This window comes from Schistocerca piceifrons, chromosome 5, assembly GCF_021461385.2.
Source record: "Schistocerca piceifrons isolate TAMUIC-IGC-003096 chromosome 5, iqSchPice1.1, whole genome shotgun sequence".
In the NCBI taxonomy this organism is placed as follows: Eukaryota; Metazoa; Arthropoda; class Insecta; order Orthoptera; family Acrididae; genus Schistocerca; species Schistocerca piceifrons.
In genome coordinates, this window is record NC_060142.1 from 118,720,218 (window position 1) to 118,748,021 (window position 27,804).

At 44.1% G+C, this 27,804-nt stretch overlaps 1 protein-coding gene across 1 annotated transcript in view; it reads right to left on the reverse strand.

Moving 5' to 3' along the window:
• Positions 1–9,159: 9,159 nt before the first annotated feature.
• The window catches only part of LOC124798785, a 129,366-nt gene continuing 110,721 nt past the window's right edge, over positions 9,160–27,804 (reverse strand). The window contains exons 5-8 of the mRNA XM_047262314.1: positions 20,936–21,111; positions 18,305–18,510; positions 10,230–10,649; positions 9,160–9,860 (exon numbers count right to left, since the gene is read on the reverse strand). Coding sequence (XP_047118270.1) covers positions 9,160–9,860; positions 10,230–10,649; positions 18,305–18,510; positions 20,936–21,111 — 1,503 coding nt within the window. The remainder of the gene's footprint in view (positions 9,861–10,229; positions 10,650–18,304; positions 18,511–20,935; positions 21,112–27,804) is intronic.

The following is a 27,804-nucleotide window of genomic DNA, read 5'->3' on the forward strand; positions in this document are numbered from 1 at the left end:
CAATCATACTGTCTGCACCACACGAGAAACACACGGCACGTGGACAGAGGAACTTCCATTCGTCTGCGACATATACGTTTCCGGACACATGTTCATACGACCTTTCTTCTTCCATTTCCAGTCAGGAATCTGTCCCTGCTGTTTGTTGGTTTTATTAATGTTCAATATATATTAACCAAGTAGGTAGTTTACATCTGTCCAAATTCTTATTAGTGTTGAGAAGTGTCAGCCTCTCCTCTTCATTTCTCTTTCTGACTGGGAAATCCTATTAATAACTCGGCAGATCATGGTGAGATCGATCGAGTCTTACTCTGACTTAATTAGTAACATAAGTGATTGTAATGTCAGATCACGACAGTCTTCTCTGATTAACAGTATGGGGTTAAGCAGTGGTAGTATTTCGCTTGTGAATCAGTTTTGGTGGAGGGATGAGAGCAGCTTCTGCTGCCAGTAGGCAGAATTGCTCTCCGTTAAGAAAGCACAGCAGCTATCCTTCCGACCAAAGACCAGAGGAGTGACCTCTTTTTATTGTTCGGCTCTCCTACAAATGCATGGCTGTTTTTAAAGCGTTCTTGAAATCTGGGATCGTAGGACAGAGCGGATTAGGTTGTGGAAAGGGGCCAAGATCAGTTACTGTTAGTTACACAAGAACACAGAACTTTATTCCTCGAAAACGAATGCACAGTTTTCCGTTTAAAACAACGAGGATCAATTCAGGGCTGAGGGCCCAAGTGACTCCTCAATAATAAGTTTAAATAATTCCTTTTAAAACACAAGGATTTAGAGAAATGGCTGAAGGCCTCACTTAAGTAAAATTAAAGTATCTCCTCGCCTAAGGGCCCAAATAATATTTCACATCAGCAAAGGAAATTCTTTAAAAGACAAGAATTTACAAATCTCGGCTAAAAGTCAAATTACGGAAAATTTAAATTAATTCTTCGGCCGAAAACCCAATAATATTTCAACATAATAAAAGGGCACCTTTAAAGTTAAGCATTTACACAGTACAAGAGAAAACCATCCTATGGAAAGTTGAAATATCTTGGCAGCTGAAGTCCCAAAGAATTATTCAAAATAATTAAAGACAAACCTTAACATGAGCATTTAGACAGTACGGCTGAAGGCCATTTTAAAATTTCAAGATAATTAAAGAGAAACCTTACAGACAGGAATTTACGCATTATGGGCAGAAAGCCTCAGATTTTAAAGCAAACGCGGCTGAAGGCCTAAATACAGAGCAAACAAGAGTTTTAAATAAAACACGGTTGAAGGCCTGATCTTAAAATACTTCACATAAGGTCCGGCTGAATGCCAAATGGTTCAAATGGCTCTGAGCACTATGCGACTTAACTTCTGAGGTCATCAGTCGCCTAGAACTTAGAACTAATTAAACCTAACTAACCTAAGGACATCACACACATCCACGCCCGAGGCAGGATTCGAACCCGCGACCGTAGCAGTCACGCGGTTCCGGACTGAAGCGCCTTTAACCGCACGGCCACACCGGCCGGCGGCTGAATGCCATACACTGATCATACAACAGACAAAATTAATACACGACTGAAGGCCTGGCACAGTACTTGCGACAAAAGAAAATCACTATCACATACTGGAGAACAGTAGTGCTGAGAAGTGTTCCAAGGGTCGACCTGGGGAGGAAACTCAAATGACACTTCAGGTGAGACAGGCAGCCAAGCGTAACACTAAATAATCGGGTGGAAGCACGACTTAGAGATGGCTGAAGAACCAACCAATACACAATCAATTCCCTTCTCACGCCTCGGAGACTTCCTCGCTGCTCTGTCGCAACCGACCGACTGGCTACTCCAGTACGCAGACAGCATTCATCTGTTCAGCGGAAATCACAGAAGCTACACACAGTTCCACGTAAACACTTGCACCAACTCGGACAATTCTGAAACCAATCACCGTTGAACAACAAGGAGAAACGATAACACACACACACACACACACACACACACACACACAGAGTTTCCATAAGCGGTCGGCGATGTCCGATGAGACGATCGACCGAACGACCAACCAAGGTCGTCCCTACTCAAATTACGAGGTGCATTCAAGTCCTAAGGACTCCGATTTTTTTTCTAATTAACTACTCACCCGAAATCGATGAAACTGGCGTTACTTCTCCACGTAATCACCCTGAAGACGTACACATTTTTCACAACGGTGACGCCATGATTCCATGGCAGCGGCGAAGGCTTCTTTAGGAGTCTGTTTTGACTACTGTAAAATTGCTGAGGCAATTATAGCAACACGGCTGGTGAACGTGCGGCCACGGAGAGTGTCTTTCATTGTTGGAAAAAGCCAAAAGTCACTAGGAGCCAGGTCAGGTGAGTAGGGAGCATGAGGAATCACTTCAAAGTTGTTATCACGAAGAAACTGTTGCATAACGTTAGCTCGACGTGCGGGTGCGTTGTCTTGGTGAAACAGCACATGCGCAGCCCTTCCCGGACGTTTTTGTTCCAGTGCAGGAAGGAATTTGTTCTTCAAAACATTTTCGTAGGATGCACCTGTTACTGTAGTGCCCTTTGGAACGCAATGGGTAAGGATTACGCCTTCGCTGACCCAGAACATGGACACCATCATTTTTTCAGCACTGGCGGTTACCCGAAATTTTTTTGGTGGCGGTGAATCTGTGTGCTTCCATTGCGCTGACTGGCGCTTCGTTTCTGGATTGAAAAACGGCATCCACGTCTCATCCATTGTCACAACCGACGAAAAGAAAGTCCCATTCGTGCTGTCGTTGCGCGTCAACATTGCTTGGCAACATGCCACACTGGCAGCCATGTGGTCGTCCGTCAGCATTCGTGGCACCCACCTGGATGACACTTTTCGCATTTTCACGTCGTCGTGCAGGATTGTGCGCACAGAACCCACAGAAATGCCAACTCTGGAGGCGATCTGTTCAACAGTCATTCGGCGATACCCCAAAACAATTCTCTCCACTTTCTCGATCATGTCGTCAGACCGGCTTGTGCGAGCCCGAGATTGTTTCGGTTTGTTGTCACACGATGTTCTGCCTTCATTAAACTGTCGCACCCACGAACGCATTTTCGACACATCCATAACTCCATCACCACATGTCTCCTTCAACTGTTGATGGGTTTCAATTGGTTTCACACCACGCAAATTCAGAAAACGAATGACTGCACGCTGTTCATGTAAGGAGAACGTCGCAATTTTAAGTATTTAAAACAGTTCTCATTCTCGCCGCTGGCGGTAAAATTCCATCTGCCGTACGGTGCCGCCATATCTGGGACGTATTGACAATGAAGGCGGCCTCATTTTAAAACAATGCGGATGTTTCTATCGCTTTCCAGTCCGGAGAAAAAAATCGGAGGCCTTAGAACTTGAATGCACCTCGTATGTGTGTCGACAACGGTCGGGCGAGTCTTGGATGTCTGTAGCTCACACCAGCTCCATCCCGACTCACTTGATGTCCGCCTGGAACTCGGAGACACGGCGACACGGCGGACTGGCTCGGACCCACCCCCGCGGAGGTAACTCTTGCCCACCGGCGACGACATCTCTGCGCGAGGAAGGAGCCGACCCACGTCCGGTAAGACGACCAACTGATGAGGCCCAGAAACGGTCAAAAGACCAAATACACGTCACCCAATGAGACGGCCAACCGAACGCCCAACCAACGGTCGTTCCCACTCCAATCACATTCCGTCGGGCAGTTTACATGTGTGTGGCCAGCGGTCGGCAAGTACCGGCTGTCCGGGCCTCGCTGGCGCTCCGTCCCCCACTGAACTCATGACACAGGATGAGCCATAAATACTAGCAGTCGCTTCAGAGGTGGTACGACAGTGCACTATCGATATGCGCTGCTGCTGCCACCCACGGGCATGCAAATCAGCAACTTAGTGACGCCAGTAAATCGAATAAGAAGGAGGCGACAGTACAGTGAAGACAAGGCGACAAGCAATAAACGGCATGAACATGAGCCGCACACGGCTCATGGATGTCTGATGAATTCGCGGAAAATAGGAATAACGGGGGCCCATTTCTACACGCGTTTCTCCTTTCGGCTGAAAGTAAGTAAAACTTTCCGAAAGGTGTCCTATGTGTCGTTTTTTACTACCAGGCGCTGAGCCGACTTACTGAGACTGGAGAAATTTCGCCATCCACAGACGAGAAGAAACGTCCTGATCTAGCGTTAAAAGGTTTTTGCTTTTCACATTTAACCAAATATAACATTGATGATGATAATTTATGGCAGTGTTTGCCGACAAGATAAAGAATGAAACCTTTAACACTAGATTGCGTACTCACGGCAGTTCTCCTTGGCCGTTTTTTGGTACGACTTGGAAAGAGAGAAAAATTAATGAATGATCGCCGATGCGTCGGTTCTCGATTGTGTTCAGGAGACGTACAGATTGATTGCGCGAAAATAGTTTCTCAAATGACCCCTTAACCCGGATTGCTTTCACGCAATCAGACTCTTCAATGAAATTACCTAAGGGACCTATTTGAATAATAAAAAAATTGGAAATGAATGCAAAACAGTGAAATTTCGTAAAAAAAAGGTAGTCAGATCGGAAATTCAACACATTAATGGTCTCCCAAACACAATCGAGACATCGCGATAAAGAGCGAACCTGTAACCAAGTTCATTTAAACATAAACATTATTTGTGGTTAATTTAAAGAAAAGAATAAGCATAGATTTTCTGTACAGTGAAGCATCAATATATTCTCAAAGAACAAAGGCGTTAAACTATAAACATCAACAAATTTACAATGAATACAAAACTTACATTTTTATGTTTTTCTCATACATGGAGCAGTCCAACAATCGCTGCTTTTGTATGTGCGATATTTTGTAAAAATTAAATGTCCTGGCGTGCGCGAAAGTATTTTTTATGGTCAAAAAGCGTTTTTTTTCTTGGTGATAACGTGGTTCTTCACACTAAATGAAATATAACTTGTAGCGGTGCTACACAACACGTCTTAACAAGTCGGCGACCAAACATCAAAGGTAATGAAGAACATGTTAACATATCGGCGACCAGAAGTACAACTAACTATAAAGACTCTAGAATTTTCCTAACAAATGATAAATTGTTCTTTCTTCTGTTTCGCAGCTTCTTGCTATCAAGCGCTGCGGCAATGATTTTAAAAATCTGCGTCCAGCGAGTCGTGTGCGCTGATATGAAGGCAAAGGTCCCGAGTTGGAGTCTCGGTCGGGCACACAGTTTTAATCTGCCAGGAACTTCATATCAGCGCACACTCCGCTGCAGAGTGAAAATCTCATTCTGGAAACATCCCCCAGGCTGTGGCTAAGCCATGTCTCCGCAATATCCTTTCTTTCAGGAGTGCTAGTTCTGCAAGGTTCGCAGGAGAGCTTCTGTAAAGTTTGGAAGGTAGGAGACGAGGTACTGGCAGAAGTAAAGCTGTGAGTACCGGGCGTGAGTCGTGCTTCGGTAGCTCAGTTGGTAGAGCACTTGCCCGCGAAGGGCAAAGGTCCCGAGTTCGAGTCTCGGTCGGGCACACAGTTTTAATTCATTCTTTACAGTGTTTAATAATAATCATGGACATTTCAAATCAGGGCTCAGCTTATCAAGTGTTCCTGTCTCTTGGTATTTCAAGGAACAGTATAATCTCTCACGAAGAATTCATTGTCTAGAGTTAATAAATGGCCTAAGTTAAACTCTGTTTACAGGGACAGTATTTTCAAAACACAAAAGCATGTTCCAATACTTATTTATTGTCTTTCTTCTAGTACACAAATCTGAGACTTTTTACAAAAAACTTCGTGTTTGAACAACTACAATATACAGTGTCTATTCATTAGAGACTTTCGTCATTACTGATATTTCTCTTTTTAGGAAAAATGGTGAAAAGCATGAATATGGCAATAGTAAAAAAAGGAACTTATTCCAAAGCTTCACAGCTTAAAATTACAGTAGAATCAAGGTAGATATAAGTGTACAGATGTATTAAAGAGCCTAAAATAATATATTGAATGCCACATTGGTAATGTAGTGTAGTTAAAATTGAATTAAATAACTTTTTGGAACATATTTCCAAAATAAAGGAATGTGTTACAACAGACTTCATCATTGGTTTGGTAATTACTTCAGTGCTAAATATGTATACATTATGGTGCCCACCGATATTGTGAAATGACAACTACTCGTACAATGTGATGAATACATTTCATGCACTGATGTTTAATTCCAGAAGGTTAAACTGACCTATGGGAAACACTACTCAACTGTTTTAACAACGGCAGGTGGAAGCTAGCTCACGCAAAGGGCTAGAAGAAGGGGGGGGGGGGATGACGTGGGAGGTTACTCGGAAGTAACACAGGTGAATATTTATACTGAACATGTTCATGAAATTGTCAGTCACCTATAACACAGTCTGTTAGTGTCGGAATCGCACGTTATAGTCCAATTTGTGCATAGGCAATGCCTTTTCCAAACTGTTATTATTTTGTCTAGTATACTATAACACTTAGCCTGCATGATGTATGCAGTAATCTGCAGTCATACAGTGAAAGCACTCGAAGATGTCGCGGCAACATCGTTAGCAGTGACTTACCTTGTCTGCTGAAAGTTATCTATCACATTAACGCTTACTAAGGAATGTATGTGATATTTAACTCCGAATACAAGTTACAGCCTACGAAAGAAGGGTACCAGACCATGAATTTACATGAAAATTCCAGTATGGATGTGTATAGAAGTGATTGTAGTCGACAATTCCAGGAAAATATGTAAGTTAATGGATACACGAGATCTACATGTAATAGCTGACTCATTTAAAAGTATCAGCTACATCATATAAATATAAATTTAATAGAGTCCAGGTTTGACAGAGTGGAAGTACGTAGACATCTAGTAAGAGTTCTTAACACGCCCTCGGAATCAACATCTCACATTGACACAGAAATTGTATTATAAATCCCCTGAAAATTTGAAAACGAGCATAAAACGCTACACCTAAGTCACCACGTGCTCTATATCAAATTGAGTGTGAACGAAAACACGAAAATCTACAGCTCACGAAAACGGTGTGGCCTAGTTCCGAGCAACTGACACGAGTGCGAGGCTTCCTGCATGTTGCGGTCTTACTCAGGTGCCAAAGCTTGCTCGTCCGGTGCCCAAAACTACTTGCTATAGCATAGTGGTGGCTGGTGGGGAAGAAGCTCTCCCTGATAAAACGAACTCTGCCTTGTGACGCATGGCACAAACAGAATGAATTCTTACTACGCAATTTACTTGACAATTGCGAATTCCTTTGAGATCAACTGTATTAGCTATCAAAATATTACCTCCTGATGACACACCGTCTATGCAGCTGTTGCTCGCTGCATTACTTGGATTTCCATAATATGATTAATGAGATAAACGTCTGCAATGTTAATATTATTATGGTCCTTCCCTCTGTCTAGGCTTGTAACACTTACTTTAGAGGGAGTGCGGAGTGGTGACGATCTAAATGTGTATTAATATAAAGAAATTTTTAGCCAATCGCGAATTCTTTTGACGTAAACTGTGTTGGGAATGGAAATACTGCCTACTGGTAAGACATGGAAATTGATGCCGGACCGCGACTCGAATCCACAATTCCCGTTTCTCGCGAGCGGTTGCCTTAACCATTTGGTTACCAGACCTACGCATTCACACTCTACTGCTCGCAGTAGTACTTGGATTCCCGCAACAGCGTCAATGTGCCAAACGTGTTCAAACGACAGTATAATTATCGTTGTTTTACCTGTCTAGTCTTGCTTCAGACAGGCATGCTAATAAGAATGACTTATTGCATCGTCTTGCGTGTGGAGAAGGTGGCCTCTGTCAGCGCAAAGAGGCTTCTCGTGAATGAATGTGATGAAGAAAAGACTTATGTAGAGTATGTAGCAATCATTTGTCATTTGGAAGTCGCTTTTTGTAAACTGGCGACTTTCAGTACATAAAAATATTCACAGTATGGATCAATGTCAGTATTTCCCTTTTATGTAAGTAATGAAAACTATGAATATATCACTGGAAAGCAATCAGACCATTGCTAGGGCTTCATTATTTTAACGATAGTAAAGAATGGAATCTGAACTCGTCTATTTGACAACCAGCTGGAATACTTTAAATGTGATATAAGTAATGTGGTGCACTTGAAGGATTTCTGTTGGGCAAAGCCTCTTACTCCAGTGCAGAGTATCTTTACAGGAACCATCAACATTAATGTTTCATGTTATATAATGTTTGTAATTAAAATTATCACTGTAAGACGATAAACTTTGTAATGTTATGCCATTATATTATAAATAAAAAAGTTAGAATTTGCATATAAATTAACACAAATGTACTATAGTAAGAAATCAATATCCATACAAGCGAAGATTAAACATTATAATTCAGTTATTAGGACACAAGAAACGTATGGATCAGAGTGCCTAACATTGAATAAGAAAGATGAATTAAGAGAACTAGAAAAAAGAGAGAGAAAAATACTAAGAAAAATTCTAGGTCCTGAGAAAAAACAAGGAAAATAGGTGGATTAAAAGGAGAAATGAAGACCTATACAAAAATACAGGAAAGATCACAGATATAATGAGGAAGAGGCGGCTAAAATTTTATGGACATTTAAAAAGAATGGAAGGAACACGGATTCCAAAGAAAATTTTTAATTACGTTAGTAAGCTGAAAAAAAACTGTAAGATGGATAGAAGCAGTAAAGAAAGACGCCAACAAAATAGGTGTTACAGAAGAAATAATACGTGACAGGAATCACTTTAGGCTAGTTATAGAAAACGCAAACTATGAAGAAGATGAGCCAAAACCTCGACCCAAGAGGGTGTGGAAAGATGAGCAGAGACGAGCAGTTGGCGAGAAAATGAAGAAGTACTGGGAAGAACGGAAGAAAAAGAAACACCATAAGTCTTAAGTTCTATGAGGTCCGTAGCTGGCCAAACTCATAAATAAAGAAAAGCGCATCTATTAAATTAAATGCCCATTTTTAAATACTTTATTCCCACAGATCTCTCTCTGCCCCCCACACCCATGTGATCATTAGAACTCGAATGCTGTATTGTATTAAACAATGAAAGACACAGCATGCCTCACGTGGCATTCTAAAATAAGACTGTGGTAAGTTAAACTGCACTGAAACGGGAAAAAATGTTGTCTCAAACTGGTGTTGCTAGCACATTTTGTTCCATTCTTCGTCTGCGACTGGCCAAATTTTTCTGGGCTGAAGAGCATAGATCTTCCCTTGATGTGACGACATCGGGGCTCCACCATCGCTGAAGGCGGTGTCTGAGCTGGGGCAGCGCCGAGCCGTTGCAGACGAAGAGCACGAAGATGGCGGGACCCTGCAGCATGGTGGTCAGGTGAACACAGTACACGTACCGGGCCATTCCTTCAGCCTGGTGGAAGCCCACTCGGGCCAAAATACCCAGTCCACTCAGGAGGAAAGTCTTCGCCGACATGAAGATTTGCTGCTTCCTCGTTCCAAATTTGTTGGTGGTGGTGGTACGCAGCTTCGACACTGACTGACGCGTACGGATGTACGTGTACGCTAGGGCCAGGAGGAGCAGGAAGTTGCAGGCCACTGACAACGAGATGGCAGTCAGCAGTAGCGTCCGACTGTGGAACAAGTACTGCTCGCTCACGCGTTCGAGAGAGACGAAGGTGGACGTGACCACAGTCCAGACGGACAGGGCGTACGTCACGTAGAGGCGGAAGAGGCGTCTGGCTTCGCTAGGGTCGAGGCTGTCCGGTAGCCTGAGGTGGCGAACCCCGGAGAACACCAGGTAGCAGAACGTGTTCAGCCAGATGCAGCTGAGCAGTGTGAGCGAGCTGTCCAGCTGGACAGTGGTCGCCAGGTCTGGAACGCCAAACATGCGGTACAGAACTTCAGAACACAAGATCTGCACTATTCCCGTGAGTTGGAAACACAGGAGTAGTTTTCCGGGCAAATTACGAAACTTCGGCAAGTATAAGAACACACCAGCAGTTACACATCTGAAGAAAATATTTATGGAGATCAGTGAATTTTCCAAAGTCTGAAGATGATCAATCTTAAAATTTCTGTACACCATTGTGGAGTTGTGTAACGCTTCTCTAAATGCATGTATTCTCAGTGGTTCGGTTTTTGGGCCGTAGCGTGTATGATGGGCCGACGTCGGTTTCGTGTGGCCCCATTCGTGTTGAAACATGCAGTAGACGTGTGTCCCATAGTGATAAAAACTCTCACACAATAAGGAGAAAACAGCTCTGGAGACAAGACAGACGAAGTCTGACGAATTGTTTGGGCTACACGACTTGCCTACAGAATGGGAGAAGAAGCAACGAGCTACACTCACAGATTTCAGCACCCTGTCGGGGAGATCCTGACATATAGTCTTCGAATTAATGACCATCCAGGACAGCAAACAGATGTTGATGTTTACCCTCTGCGTGTACGCCAGGTAGCTTGTTATTGGTACGTAAGACAACCCGAGCGTAAGGTCTCTGCCCAGTTGTACACGGCACATTTCCCGCTGCCGAAGAGCTTCGTCTGGGGTGTCTTCCAGAGGACATCCAGGCCGGTCCAGCAGGTCCACCAGAAGCTGGACGCAACTGCCGTCTACCGACACGCGGCTGTCACTGAGGTCCCCCAGCTGCCATTTTTCAACTGCAACACAAACATAGTATGTATGACGTACGAGTACAAATTTAGAGGAACCAAATACATCGAAACGCTCGTGTGCTGAGCACTGTTTCTCGCTCCACCCATCCTAATTTGTGACGTAATCGTCTTAAATGACCGTTCATGTAATTGCATAAAAAGGAAAAGATTTTTATTCCCTAGCTTCATAATAATTGCTACGTGAGAACGGAAGGTCAACAAAGAGGTTAATTTTGAGTTCATAAATAATAATTATAATTCGACACGCGGCTGTCACTGAGGTCCCCCAGATGCCATTTTTCAACTGCAACACAAACATAGTACGTATGACGTACGAGTACAAATTTAGAGGAACCAAATACATCGAAACGCTCGTGTGCTGAGCACTGTTTCTCGCTCCACCCTTCCTAATTTGTGACGTAATCGTCTTAAATGACCGTTCATGTAATTGCATAAAAAGGAAAAGATTTTTATTCCCTAGCTTCATAATAATTGCTACGTGAGAACGGAACGTCAACAAAGAGGTTAATTTTGAGTTCATAAATAATAATTATAATTGTGATACAGGGGTTTCCTTTTGTTACTTTGTGTTGGGGTAAGCCGGCCCTAGTGGCCGTGCGGTTAAAGGCGCTGCAGTCTGAAACCGCCAGACCGCTACGGTCGCAGGTTCGAATCCTGCCTCGGGCATGGATGTTTGTGATGTCCTTAGGTTAGTTAGGTTTAACTAGTTCTAAGTTCTAGGGGACTAATGACCTCAGCAGTTGAGTCCCATAGTGCTCAGAGCCATTTGAACCATTTTTGTGTTGGGGTAAAATCATGAAGTGAAATATAGCCAGCTTTACAAACATGCAGGGTGTGTCTGAAATTAATGTAGAAAATGAGAGGGCTGGTAGGGTCGGTCACAAGGAGCATATTTCGCACAGCAACCCATATCCGGATCCCGCAGCATACCGCGCTAGGCGTCATTGAACCGTGTCACGACCCGCCAAGAGGGTAGGCACGCGACATGGCATCCGGGCCGAAAAGATAGGAGATCCTCAGGACAGCGATTTAGATGTATTTGTGACATCAAAGTGAAACAGACGTCGGATTGAAGTTTAATGACCTTTATCTGCAAACTCTGCAGACGACAAAGTTGCGAATATTCCAGGAGGGACACCACTACGGGTTTTCCGCCTCTTACTGGGACGTTAACAAGTTGAGTTTGACTGTGAAAATTCCCGTTTGATAGGTGTTCCGTAGAGGGCAGTCAGCACCTGTGCACACTGCGTCATTTTGTGATCAGACGGGAACAATCTTGTGTTTTTTACTGCCGCGTGGGATTAGCCGAGCGGTCAGGGGTGCTGCAGTCATGGACTGCGCGGCTGGTCCCGGCGGAGGTTCGAGTCCTCCCTCGGGCATGGGTGTGTGTGTGTTTGTCCTTAGGATAATTTAGGTTAAGTAGTGTGTGAGCTTAGGGACTGATGACCTTAGCAGTTAAGTCCCATAAGATTTCACACACATTTGAACATTTTGTTTGTTACTGTGTGGAGCGGCCAGGAGAAGGTGCGCTATTTTTGGGAGGAAAGGGCAGACATGCGCTGTGCTTACGGGGCGGCGAATGGAAATGCCTAAGCTACCCAAAGTTTGCACGTTCGGTGGTTTCCGAGTCGACGAGTGTCAGAACCACGCTACTGACTGGTTTGATGCGGCCCGCCACGAATTCCTTTCCTGTGCTAACCTCTTCATCTCAGAGTAGCACTTGCAACCTACGTCCTCAATTATTTGCTTGACGTATTCCAATCTCTGTCTTCCTCTACAGTTTTTGCCCTCTACAGCTCCCTCTAGTACCATGAAAGTCATTCCCTCATGTCTTAGCAGATGTCCTATCATCCTGTCCCTTCTCCTTATCAGTGTTTTCCACATGTTCCCTTCCTCTCCGATTCTGCGTAGAACCTCCTCACTCCTTACCTTATCAGTCCACCTAATTTTCAACATTCGTCTATAGCACCACATCTCAAATGCTTCGATTCTCTTCTGTTCCGGTTTTCCCACAGTCCATGTTTCACTACCATACAATGCTGTACTCCAGACGTACATCCTCAGAAATTTCTTCCTCAAATTAAGGCCGGTATTTGATATTAGTAGACGTCTCTTGGCCAGAAATACCTTTTTTGCCATAGCGAGTCTGCTTTTGATGTCCCCCTTGCTCCATCCGTCATTGGTTATTTTACTGCCTAGGTAGCAGAATTCCTTAACTTCATTGAGTTCGTGACCATCAATCCTGATGTTAAGTTTCTCGCTGTTCTCATTTCTACTACTTCTCATTACCTTCGTCTTTCTCCGATTTACTCTCAAACCATACTGTGTACTCATTAGACTGTCCATTCCGTTCAGCAGATCATTTAATTCTTCTTCACTTTCACTCAGGATAGCAATGTCATCAGCGAATCGTATCATTGATATCCTTTCACCTTGTATTTTAATTCCACTCCTGAACCTTTCTTTTATTTCCATCATTGCTTCCTCGATTAGCACATGAAAATGAAAAGTCCAGTATTCCCCTCCTTATCTGTATTCGGCACTGACGCGGAACACCTAAGTTAATTCTACAATGTGTTCTTTTCCGCGGATCGTTTCTGTGGCAAGAACTTTACTACGTCTCAAAGAGATTGAAGAGTAGGGGCGAAAGGCTACAGCCTTGTCTTACACCCGTCCATAGATTCCTGAGAGAAACGAGAGACCTTGAGGTAGGTTTTCCACTGGCACATTATCGTAATGACAGATGTGCATTTAAGGCCTACATCGAAACCTGGTGTTTTCATTTTATGTAACAGGTGCGAAAGCTAGACGGATTCGGTCGTCAACGTACATCGGGTACACCAGGGTTTGATGAGCAGGAGTCAGCATGGCTGGAACACACACCCTTAACAAGCTCGCGGCGTGTCGCACATGGTGTAAGCCATTCCACAATTTGGCGTGTGTGGCTTGAAGATGATTTGCACCCGTACCGCCTTCAAAGATTCGCGTCCTTAACGCAGACGATTTTCCACGTCGAACTAAATTCTGTGAGTGATTCTTGGAAAGGTGTGTCATCAAATAGTTCAAATGGCTCTGAGCACTATGGGACTTAACATATGAGGTCATCAGTCCCCTAGAACTTAGAACTACTTAAACCTAACTAACCTAAGGCCATCACACACATCCATGACCGAGGCAGGTTTCGAACCTGCGACCGTAGCGGTCTCGCGGTTCCAGACTGTAGCGCCTAGAACTGCTCGGCCACCTCGGCCGGCAGGTGTGTCATCAAGCGGACTTTCCGAACCGTGTGCTTTTTGCGAATGAGGCATTCCTCACACGAGAGGGTACGTTCAACAGCTACAACCAACGCGTGTGGGCTCGGCAAAATCCGCAAACCGCCTTTGGTCACCGAGATCGCTTCGCCGTCAACATTGGGCCCGGCTTGGTTGGCGATTATCTGGTACGTCCATACATGTTGCCCCGGCGACTGAACGCAAACTGATACTTAATCTTCTTACAAGAAACTCTGCCACAGTGGTTGGAGCAAGTTCCACTCAACTAGCGACAACAGATGTGGTACCAACACGATGGTGCACCTGCACATTTCGCACACGCAATGCGAATGGCCTTTGGATGAAACCTTTGCTGAGAACTGGATAGGGTGCGATGGACAGGTGCTCCCCGATTTGACGCCCACTGAGTATTTTCTTCTGGGGCCACGTGAAATCTGTTGTCTATGAAACACTGAGTAAGACAGATGAAGGGGTCATAGCGCGCATTATGGTGGCCTCCGATGCGTTTTCTGTTCTGCCAGGAGAGTTTCAAAGAGTGCGATGGTCGTTGCACGGCGTGTATTCAAGCAGGAGGGCGCAATTTCGAGCACTTTTGTAACCGTTTGCAAATGAAGGTCATTAAACTACACCCCGACTTCTCACGTACCTGATGTCACAAATACATCGAGAGCGTTGCGCTGCAGTTCTGCTACGATGACGATTTGTATGGCATGCTGTGTGCCTACCGTGTCGGCGGCGCATGACGCTGTTCAATGACTGCTAGTTCCGTACGCTACGGGATGCGGACATAGCTTGCTATGTGAAATATCCTTTTTATAACCCACTCTATTTATATTTGACTTATAGTGTACTACAAACGAACTTACTGATTTCGCTTTGCGGCTTGGGCACCTACTTGCTACGTTTTCATTTCGTTTTGTTTACGAATAAAATCGCATAGAAAAGTCTTAACACCTTCTCAGTACACAAGAACGGCTAAACAGCTCATGGCTGTGCGGTCTCAATAGTCGCAGAAGATCTTGAGGCTTGCGGATATCAGGCTTCAACTCTTTCTTTGGAAACTCCCTCCAAAAGCGAAGCACGATGTAGCTCTGATCTTCAGCGTCGTCCGTTATCTGGCTCCTCATCACGTATTATAAGGAACTCGTCAAGTCATAAGTATTATGTGAAGGCCATGTGAAGCCGGGATGGGTCGCTGGTATGAAAATAATTGGATGTAAAACGCAGGTAACAAGAAATCAAAAACGTTTTTATAAAAGTAATTCAACTGAAATAACTGTACCAGATCTGACTTAGGTGGTAACATTGCAATGCCAACCGAGGGTAAGCACTCCATACATAGGAATCACGCTGCCTCTAGCAGTATGTTTGATTTAAATTGCGGTTAGTTACTTTTTAGTACGTGAATAAAATAATGTTACAGCTCATAAACCAGATAACTTTTTTTTTAATTTGTTTGAGACGTAGTAAAGTAGTTGCCACAGAAACGATCCGAGGAAAAGAACACATTGTAGAATTAACTTAGGTGTTCCGCGTCAGTGCCGAATAGAGATAAGGAGGGGAATACTGGACTTTTCATTTTCATATGGACTTATTCGCACCACACAGTAATTCGTTTCTTTGCTAATGATTTCATCATCATTTATCGCATTTACGAGCCTTTAAGGCCTACAAAAGAATAAGAAAGAATACAAACCACAATATAAAGAGAATACAACAAGCTGCACGTTATAAACAAATTGTAAAGGTACACATTCCATAAAGAAAAAAACAAAAACACCAGTGAGTCACAATCTCAGCATAGGAGACATTTATTGCAGATGGCGGTTCATCGCTGTCAGTCCCTAGCCTCATATTCTACCGCTGTTGACTCCACTTGTTTGAGTATTGCCAGTACACTATCCTTCCATTGCGTCCTCAGTCGATCCTTTGGGCATCTCCCGGCAGGCTGGGAATGGAGAACACGGTTAGGGAGGGATCCACCGGCTCGGAAAATATGGCCAAACCACTGTATCCTCTTTTGCTCCAATATTCGGCCGACGTGTGGCTTTCCATATCGCTGGTAAAGGTCTTCATTTGTTCTTCGTTCGCATTTACCTTCCACGGTATTGTAGACGGGTTCATATATTTTTAGAAGTACCTTCCTCCCGAACCCACAAATTGCTTCTTCAGTTGTTGCTGAAGTTGCCCAAGTTTCACAACCATATGAAAGTACCGGCCGTACTAATGTCATATACAACCGAATCTTGTTTGATAGCGATATCAGCCGTGGATTTGAATAGATTGTTTGGGTTGATGAAAACGCGATTATCGTTTGTTATTCGTTGATGCACGTCTTTCATCACTTCACTGTTATTGGTCAGTATGGATCCCACGTGTCTGTATTATCTTGCTCGTTCGAAGGCATGCCTGTCAACAATAATGGTGGGGAGAGGAGTTAGAGGTCGCGAGACAACGAGATATTTTGCTTTACTCTCGTTCACTACTGGGCCAATTTGTTTCGCGTTGCGGAGGAATCGTGTCATCACTTACTTGGTCCTGAGTGTCGCCAAGGATCACAACATCGTCAGCAAATTCCTGGACTGTGTGTGTTCCAACCATTTCTCTGTTACCACCTGTGTCGGGGCTTACTTCTTCCAAGGCCAGGTTGAATAGTATTAGCGCCAATGGATCTTGTTGTCGCAATCCATTTTGAATACAATTGCGCCCTTACATTCTTCAGGATTTTTTTCCACTTCCAGATGGCAGAGGCTTCAACGCCTCCATCGATGCTTCACCCCCCAGACGTATCATCCCAGGTGCGATACCACTACCACCTGGAGCATTGTTGGTCTTGAGGGCCTTTAGCCCAACACGGATTTCTTCCTCTGATCGTTCAGGAATTTTCTCTCTAAAAAGCTGGAGCTGTAACTGAGTTGTCAACGCTGTTGGGCTGTCATGGTTCAATAAACTCTCAAAATATTTTTAAACAGCTTTGCCTTTTTGATGTTCCCATTTCTTCCTCCTTATGAGCTGGTCTCTGTTTCGCCTCGACTCTCAACAAGCTATTCTTGTATCATCTGAAGGTTGCGCTAGCCATTTCAGCCTCCCCACTGATCTGGTCTCTACGGATTTCCGACATTCTTCATCAAAGCAAGGTTTATTTTTGCGTTTTGGAAGGCAAACAAGCTCTTCATCTGCGCACAGTAGCACTGCATTCCGCGGTGCTATCCATGTGTCTTCTACGTTGACAGGATCTTCGCTGTGAGATGCTCTGCAATTTTTTCTTGGTAGCCCTGTCTCACTGCTACATCTTCCAATTTTTCCTCGTTAAAGCCGACCATCTATTCTGCATTATTTCGCCATTTGGTGGACTGTTTCAGACGTAGTTTGACTACAACCAAAAAGTGGTTGGAGTTCATATCCGTCCCGTGGAAGGTTCGTACATGTTCGACACTTCCATGATGCCTTCGGTTAGCTAGAACATGATCGATCTGGTTCATTAGCCTGACACCTTTCTGACTGCTTGTTTCATGGCAAACATCAGGGCCAATTGGGCGATACTCCTTTTCCGAATTTGGCGACGAAATCTCCTATTACCAGTTGGATCGTATGCCTAGGTAGTCCATCTACTACATTTTGTAGCTCGAGATAGAAACTGTTCTTTGTTTCTTCGTCAGCACCCTCTGATGGGGCATGGCAGTTCACTAAACAGAACTTACATGGTTTTGCATTAAATACTATCCAGCACATGCGGTCATAACTGGACGGCATTTATTGACAGCCGATATCAGTTTATTACGGACAGCATATCCTGCTCCCGAAGTCCAGACTTGACTTAGCTCATTGCTGTTGAAGAGCGTGAGCGTATCTCCAATCTTCATGACTCCCTGAGGCAGTCTTGTTTCTCGAATTGCTGCCATTAGGCATTAACATTAACCGAGTGTTTCTCCAAGTTGTTTCATTCCCCCGGTCATGAATGACTTTAAATTCCATGTCCCAATTCTAAATCCATAGAATACATTCACATATCTAGTTTCGTCAACGTTTTGATCGGTCCAGTAGTTCCTTTTGTCATTTTGTGTAATCAGGTTCTTTTTTACAGGAGTTGGGGTTGCCCATCTTCTAACCGTCCTCCTTTCCCATCCAAGATTGGGACTGGCAATGGCGGAGATCTTTGCTAATGATATGCCTTTAAATTTACATTTTTTTTAAAATAAAAATCGAGCACTGAATTTCTAACATGGGTCGAGAGAAGCAATTACCTGATGTGCTTACTACTTTGAGAAATAAATACGTACTTGCGCAGCGCGAATTAGAATATTTAAGACACGTGGTTGCGTGAAGTTGAAAGCGAAGAACTGAAAAACTCTGTTCAGTTGTACTTACATGTCACATTGAACCCATAGAACGGTACAAACAACAGCCGGACAAGACGTAACCAGTTGTTGTCGAGGTACGTGTAGACTGCTTCTGCCAGCTGCAGCATTTCCGACGCTCCTGGAATGCTCTTCTCACACTGCTCCGCAAAATCTTCTCGAAGCGTCAGGATCTTGTTGTGGTATTCCAGTAAAAGATCGCCGACCAGTGGGAACCTACAACGCCAACGCGACGTGGAAACAAGTAACAGCAACATTATTTTGTATCACCTCTACACGTTACAGCCAACAAGCCCATTTTCGAACCGTCTTGATGGTATAATGGTTTTAATTATATTACATAGAAAGTAATCACGAACAACACCAAAACGAGGCATTATAGTAAAACCAAAAAAGAAAAAAAATGATGTCAAACAACTCGTCCACATATTGAGAAAGTAACATATACAGGGTGTTACAAAAAGGTACGGCCAAACTTTCAGGAAACATTCCTCACACACAAAGAAAGAAAATATGATATGTGGACATGTGTCCGGAAACGCTTACTTTCCATGTTAGAGCTCATTTTATTACTTCTCTTCAAATCACATTAATCGTGGAATGGAAACATACAGCAACAGAACGTTCCAGCGTGACTTCAAACACTTTGCTACAGGAAATGTTCAAAACGTCCTCCGTTAGCGAGGATACATGCATCGACCCTCCGTCGCATGGAATCCCTGATGCGCTGATGCAGCCCTGGAGAATGGCGTATTGTATCACAGCCGTCCACAATACGAGCAGGAAGAGTACATTTGGTACCGGGGTTGCGTAGACAAGAGCTTTCAAATGCCCCCATAAATGAAAGTCAAGAAGGTTGAGGTCAGGAGAGCGTGGAGGCCATGGAATTCGTCCTCTTCTACCAATCCATCGGTCACCGAATCTGATGTTGAGAAGCGTACCAACACTTCGACTGAAATGTGCAGGAGCTCCATCATGCATGAACCACATGTTGTGTCGTACTTGTAAAGGCACATGTTCTAGCAGCACAGGTAGAGTATCCCGTATGAAATCATGATAACGTGCTTGATTGTGAAAACTTACAATTTGATCACGTTGGAATGAAGCCTCATCCGTGGAGGCCAATCAGCTGCTGATAGTGCCTGCACACGCTGTACATGGCACGGAACAACTGGTTCTGCCATAGCACTCTCCATACAGTGACGTGGTCAACGTTACCTTGTACAGCAGCAACTTCTCTGACGCTGACATTAGGGTTATCGTCAACTGCACGAAGAATTGCCTCGTCCATTGCAGGTGTCCTAGGTATTCCCCAGTCGCGAGTCATATGCTGGAATGTTCCGTGCTCCCTAAGACGCCGATCAATTGCTTCGAACGTCTTCCTGTCGGGACACCTTCGTTCTGGAAATCTGTCTCGATACAAACGTACCGCGCCACGGCTATTGCCCCGTGCTAATCCATACCTCAAATGGGCATCTGCCAACTCCGCATTTGTAAACATTGCACTGACTGCAAAACCACGTTCGTGATGAACACTAACCTGTTGATGCTACGTACTGATGTGCTTGATGCTAGTACTGTAGAGCAATGAGTCGCATGTCAACACAAGCACCGAAGTCAACAGTACCTTCCTTCAATTGGGCCAACTGGCGGTGAATCGAGGAAGTACAGTACATACTGACGAAACTAAAATGAGCTCTAACATGGAAATTAAGCGTTTCCGGGCACATGTCCACATAACACCTTTTCTTTATTTGTGTGTGAGGAATGTTTCCTGAAAGTTCGGCCGTACCTTTTTGTAACACTCTGTATAACAAGAACTTAGAAGGCTAACATCATAGAAGTGGGCAGGCAGACTTGTGAGAGATACCACGAGGAAAAGCTTGGGCAGGAGAGTGGTGAGAGGGTGAGAGCGTAAGCGTGAAATACGAGGTTCAGTAGAGACCGCAGAAGGTGGACAGGGGGGGGTAACAAATAATACTTGTGACAAAAGTACTGTGACTTAAATGGAAAACAAAATACAAAAGCTCGTGACATATGACAGCACGGTTTCAGCTTTCCTTCACTTAAATTTTTTTTAATCTGAACTTAAAATCACTTACTGGGAGCACATCTGTGACGATGTGTATAGCGAGAGAAAAAAAATTCTTTTCTTTCGAGAACAGTTTTAATGTGTGTGGTTAAGAGAAAAAAAACGCGTAATGCTGCTTATGTTGCTTTTTGGAATCCATAGGTCTTCAAAATGTAGTTACAATGTTATTTGTGCTTCAGTCTGAACCAGCCAAATATCTTTAGTGAGTCAGTGTGTACACTAAACAACTATAATTACAAAAGATACTAAGGCTGCAGTCTACATGTTTAATAGCTTGGAAATTATTTTTACAGTGTTTGCAGCGAAACCGTCCTTGTAAACCACTAGACAGAATGCAAGGTAAGCAAATAGTTTAGGTAACTAACAAACAGTTTCATATTTTTAAGTGAAGGAATAGAGAAGGAAACTCAATTATTGGTGAATAAATAGCATAAATTAAGAATTACAAGTGAGAAAATTGTTCTGCACATCTGCTTAGTGAGTTATTAAAAAAATTAACTCTTCTATATTCAATATGCTTGTCCAGTATTGATGTCGACTAATACAAACCTGATTACGGGCTTCCGTGCTTTCAGTGGGTCTTCGTACAGTTGGATGTTATGTATTTCGCCAATAAGATCGTAAATATCTTCCATCCATCCACTTGTATGCACATGCAACATGCTCCCGAGCTTTACTACGTGTTTAATTAAACTTGACAACTGCTGTTGAGACATATTCTTACCCTACAGAAAAAATCAAAGAGATTTTCACTACGGTATTCATAATGAGCGGAGAGTATAATTTCATACATGAAGGTTCCATTGATTTATGATACTAATTATTCACGTTCCTTTAACTGACTATTCACTCTTAAGATCATCAGTTGCGATATGAAAAAGATAGACACAAATTCATAAAATAATTTAACTGATGTGTTGCTCTGTTATACGACGAACGGACCAATATATGTACAATATAATTTCACTATACGTTGTACATGCAAAAAAAGTGGACAACGCCCTGAATGAAACCTGCAGGCTGATCACAGGCTGTCTGAAGCCAACGTCAATGCAGAAGCTGTGTACACTTGCAGGTATAGCCCCACCCGATATTAGACGCTAGATAGCTGCTAGCAACGAGAGGCAAAAGGTCTGCAATAACCCGGCCCACTCCATGCACGAGCATCAGCCACCGCCACCTCGACTGAAGTCCAGGAAGAACTTTCTACAGTCTTCTGTTGAAATTGAGAGAGACTGAAGTGTAGCAAGGGTTGAACTGTGGAAAAAAAGACATCCTGTCCATCCAGAGCGAGACGTAATTAAAGAAACTCTCCCACCTGGTCACCAAGAAGGACGGTGCACATGGAAGTTCTTGAGCAGACTGCACTCCAGCGTTGCAAGAATGAAGGACAACTTGAAGAAATGGGTCATCGCGCAAGGCGGAGACACCTTGTGTGAGTGTGGAGATGACCAAACTACAAGCCATCTCCTGAAGTGTCGTGTCTGCCCATACTCTGGTAGAGGACTGGAGCTGGCCTTGGCTTATAGCAACGCAGTGTCGCCAAATAGTGGACAGAACTAGCGTAAATGTGTTTATTATGTGTAAATTGATTTCTAACTCCTGTGCGTATTATGTAAATATTGATTTCTTACTCTTTTTTTCCCTATGTGTTCATTTTATTACTTTTATATACGAGGGCCGTTCAGAAAGTAACCTCCGGTTGATTTAGAAAAATACACCAAGTTAAATAAAAATATTTTAATATATACATCTTACAACTACATCTTTGCACTATTTTTCTACATAATCTCCATAGCGATTGAGGCACTTATCGTATCTCTCCACAAGCTTTGAAATTACTTCTGCATAAAAATCACCCGCTTGTGCCTGGAGCCAGCCTGTGACCGTATCTTTGAGCTCTTCGTCGTCATCAAACCGCTGTGACCCGAGCCATTTCTTCAAATGCATGAAGAGGTGATAATCACTTGGCGCCAGGTCTGGGCTGTAAGGTGGATGGTTGATAACGTCCCACTTGAAGGACTCAAGAAGGGCCGTTGTTCTGCGAGCAGAGTGAGGACGGGCGTTATTGTGCAAAAAAAACGATACCGGAAGTCAGCATACCGCGGCGTTTGTTCTGTATAGCCCGTCGTAACTTTTTTATTGTTTCACAGTACACGTCTTGATTAATGGTCGTACCACGTTCCATGAATTCAACCAACAACACCCCTTTGGCATCCCAAAACACCGTTGCCATCAGTTTTCTGGCAGAAAAATCTTGCGAGGCTTTTCTTGGTTTGGTAGGCGAATTTGAATGTGCCCACATCTTTGATTGTTCTTTTGTCTCAGGGTTCACGTACTTAATCCAGGTTTCGTCACCGGTCACGATTCTGTTTAACAATGGTTCTCCTTCGTCCTCATAACGTGACAGAAAGTCTAATGCAGAGGCCATTCTTTGAATTTTGTGGTGGTCGGTAAGAATTTTGGGCACCCATCGTGCACAGAACTTACGGTAACCCAATCTTGCTGTCACAATCTCGTACAAGAGTCTTAGAAATCTGTGGAAAACCAGTAGACAACTCCAACATTGAGAAACGTCGATTTTCACGAACTTTTGCATCAACTGTCTGAACGAGTTCGTCAGTCACCAATGATGGTCTACCACTCCTCTCTTCATCATGAACGTTTTCTCGTCCACTTTTAAATAAACGTACCCATTCACAGACAACTCCTTCACTCATAACTCTTGGTCCGTACACGGCACAAAGCTCACGATGAATAGCTGCTGCAGAATATCCTTTGGCTGTAAAAAACCTTATGACAGCACGCACTTCACATTTGGCGGGGTTTTCTATTGCAGCACACATTTCAAACTGCCACAAAAACTAAACTAGCGCAGGTACGACGTTCACTCGACCACGACTTGATGCCGACTGACCTGTTGAGTGCGTGAACGCACAGATGGCGTCGCTACTCCCCCCACAACCCGCACTGTGACCAATCGGAGGTTACTTTCTGAACCGCCCTCATATCTTTGAATTACTCATGTATACAAATACGTATATTTTTAAATCAGCACAGTCTGTGTCCTGGTACTTCTGACACGAATAATTAATAATAACCAAACGTTGCGACAGGTAGTACAAGATTCATACGAGTTGCCTCAATCGGTACCTGATAATGTTCTGTATCAAAACAAAGAGATCACACAGATAGCTACCAACCGATGTCGTCACCGACATTTCTAAATACGGACAAAATGTATGGCTATGACTGTGAAAGCCGCGGGATTAGCCGAGCGGTCTCAGGCGCTGCAGTCGTGGGCTGTGCCGCTGGTCCCGGCGGAGGTTCAAGTCCTCCCTCGGGCATGGGTGTGTGTGTTTGTCCTTAGGATAATTTAGGTTAAGTAGTGTGTAAGCTTAGGGACTGATAACCTTAGCAGTTAAGTCCCATAAGATTTCACACACATTTGAACATTTTTTTTACGATTGTGAAATCTAAACATTTGAAAATTGGCCAAACGTAGCAAGAAGCACAATTTGGACAAACTGCTGCTGATATTTCATGTCTGGAGTAAAAGAGTTCTGTTTATAAGTTGTATAGGTAAAAAGTTATTAACATTTGTTTGGAACTTTGTTCTGAGACTTGCCACAGGGTACACTCACATCACTTTACGCATTCAGCGTTGCGGCTGTACGGACGTAATTAGTAGCTTAAGGTGGCTCAGCTCTGAGCACAGAGCTACGTGTGTGTCGGAGTCGCACACGCTGTCCGAATGAAATTTACTCTCTTTCAACCGCAAGGACTGGCCGCTCGGTTTGAGGCACCACGTCACAGTTTCCGCGGCCCCTCCCGCCTGAAGTTCGAGTCCTGCCTCAGGCATACGTGTGTGTGTGTGTGTGTGTGTGTGTGTATGTGTAGTTCTTAGCATAAGCTAGTTTAAGTTAGCTTACGTAATGCGTAAGTATAGGGACCAATGACCTCAGCAATTTGGTCCTTTAGGAATTTACACAGATTTGAACATTTCAACTCTCTTTCAATGAAAGATCTAGGAAGCGCTTTGGAAAACTCTTTTACGTTTTCGTCAGGATGTAATCTCATGGGCAGAGTATTACTCACTTCCTGAAAGGTAGCAAATAGCCGCTCTGGAGCGCTGCATGTGGTTCGGAACTGGAAACATGGGTTATGTCCTTATTCTGCTGACGTTGTGGTGGAATGACTGCAGTGAGACTGATCGACGTAGAGACGTGACAGAATAGCGGGAAGGAGCAGTCCCATTTGGATTCATCCAAGACCACGCTTTGAGTGAAGTTGCCAGATTTGTTGGAGCACCAGCACTGACGGCCCAACGCGTCTAAGGGAGTGTAGCAGTCCGCAAGAGTCGGTGTCAAACGCGAGGGGAAGTGGTGCTGGCAGTGAGTGCAAGTGCATCTCAACCAAACGAATACTGTGAAAAGCACGGCACTCAACCGACATTTCGAATCAGGTACCGCGTAAAAGGCCGTTGCTAACAGAGGAAGAGTGGCATGTCTTCAATAGCTAAATAGTACAGAGACTGCCGGCCGAAGTGGCCGTGCGGTTAAAGGCGCTGCAGTCTGGAACCGCAAGACCGCTACGGTCGCAGGTTCGAATCCTGCCTCGGGCATGGATGTTTGTGATGTCCTTAGGTTAGTTAGGTTTAACTAGTTCTAAGTTCTAGGGGACTAATGACCTCAGCAGTTGAGTCCCATAGTGCTCAGAGCCATTTGAACCATTTTAATACAGAGACTGATCGGTAGCTGAGTGTACGCGTGTCTATGATGTCTGACCCGTCAGTTTGCCTCTTTTCAAAAGATTGAACGTGTCGAGAGCACAGCCAGCTGAATACGGTGTTCCACCTGGAGAGGTTGGAGGTCGTAATTTTTGCCGAAGGTTGCTCTACGGCGTTTTGGGAGTGTCCGTCATACAACTTATAGCGCCCCCAGTGCCAAATTTTTATCATGTAGCCGTAAAATAATAATTTCTCTGTGTAGGTTTAGATTGTAAAGAAATAATTTATGACAAATGATCTAAAGAGACGACAAGATACGCTCTTTTGTTAATTTTTTAGTCGACTTCACTTCTTCTCTTGTCTTTATTGTGTACGTACAACATCTTGCGAGTGCTGGCAAATGTAAGCATATTTGTATGAGTTAAGCATATAATATGCCGATTTAACATTATTGTGCACTTTTAATTTGTAAGAGATGATCCCGATTTCATGTCCGCCTTCCTTGAATTAACCTGCATTCAAGTAATTTACAGCTCAACAATCGCAGCGGCCGATGCAGCCAACGACGCCATTGCGTGGCGATATTAACTTATGAAAAATTAGCGGAAGCGGAAAACTCGCCCGCTATTAGCATAATATTAATTTTTCTCCACAGCCGCACGAAGTTGCAGAAATACTTAGCTTTAAGATTCTTATTTTCAGTACCATAGCCGAGACCCAGAGCCAGGACTCTGACTACAATACAATGGTTAACGGAGGTAAGAAAAATACTCTCGCGCGTGTGTGGGCCGCAATTGTAATTAATAACTAAAGATCTTTTGCTTTAAAGTGAACTGACTAGCCGCGGAAATTAATATGAAAAGTTTATTACATTGTTCAACTTAAATATCATTTTTATTAAGGCCCACCACGTAAGTCGGCAACAATCAAAAAATAATAATAACAAAAAATAATATATATATATTAAATTACGACGGCCGACGGACGCGAGAAACTGGAATTTGTCCATGAGAAACTAATTGCGCTATTCCTTGCCTTACACACTTAGTGACTGTATCATTTGAACATCGCCCTAAATGACATGAAAGAACAACTCCTCGTCTTCCTGAACTTGTAGTTCTTACGCGTGGAACAGAAGATATTCTGTGTCCTGCAACAGTAGCTGAAATATAATCATCTGCATCTACACGTGAGCACAGTCATGCTACTGTGTAGTGTGAGTGTCCTCGCATGTGCAAAGTGCTAAAAAGGATATATGGGGCCAACGTGCAGATATTGAAAAATCAGCTAACCAGCATCTGATGTGATAAGTATATATGAAGATCGTAACTGTTCTCGAAAGAACAAATACCATTGATGACCGTGCAGCTTTTCTAGAGTAAATGATAATTATATAAAACAGTCAGCTGCCGACAGGTGTTGTTGATATACCTTGATGGGGACAGCTAAAAATGTCTGCCTCAACCATTACTCGAACTCGGGATCTCCCGCTTACATGGCAGACGCTCTAACCATTTGAGCCACCGAGGACACAGATGAATAGTGCTTGCACGCTTCACGTGAGCCCCACATTCCCAACTGTCCAAAATCTACATGCGTAATGTTCCAAATAGTTACGATCTTCATATATAGTCAAAGGCTACCCAGCCATTGACCTTCGTCTGTGCGAATGCGCACAGGTTGCCCGAACTCTTACGGGAAACGTCACCTCAGTTGGCGCAAGTAATGTGTAGATGGGCAAATACCTATTAGGAATATTACGTATGTACATTGTGGACAGTTGGGAATATGGGGTTCACGGGAAGCGTGCAGGGATAAGTCTCTGCAGTCCGGCTCTTCATCTGGCTCAGATGAATAGAGCGTCTGCCGTGCAAGCCGGAGATTCCGGGCTCGAGCCCCGGTCAGGGCACACATTTTCAGCTGTCCCCATCGAGTTATATTAACCACAGCTGTCGACAGCTGAGGGTTTTAATTAATTATCGTTGATCCAATAAGGCCCATTACACCTTCTCAAGAAGACAATTTTAAAATTGTCGAAACTTAGATCAGTAGCTCCAATAAACATTCATTTTCAACTGTCTGGATGATTTTTTTCAGCTTCTCCAAGTTTGCAGTCATGCAGTTGCTGAAGTTTCAGCCATGATTAAGGCTTTAAAACAAATACACTCCTGGAAATGGATAAAAGAACACATTGACACCGGCGTGTCAGACCCACCATACTTGCTCCGGACACTGCGAGAGGGCTGTACAAGCAATGATCACACGCACGGCACAGCGGACACACCAGGAACCGCGGTGTTGGCCGTCGAATGGCGCTAGCTGCGCAGCATTTGTGCACCGCCGCCGTCAGTGTCAGCCAGTTTGCCGTGGCATACGGAGCTCCATCGCAGTCTTTAACACTGGTAGCATGCCGCGACAGCGTGGGCGTGAATCGTATGTGCAGTTGACGGACTTTGAGCGAGGGCGTATAGTGGGCATGCGGGAGGCCGGGTGGACGTACCGCCGAATTTCTCAACACGTGGGGCGTGAGGTCTCCACAGTACATCGATGTTGTCGCCAGTGGTCGGCGGAAGGTGCACGTGCCCGTCGACCTGGGACCGGACCACAGCGACGCACGGATGCATGCCAAGACCGTAGGATCCTACGCAGTGCCGTAGGGGACCGCACCGCCACTTCCCAGCAAATTAGG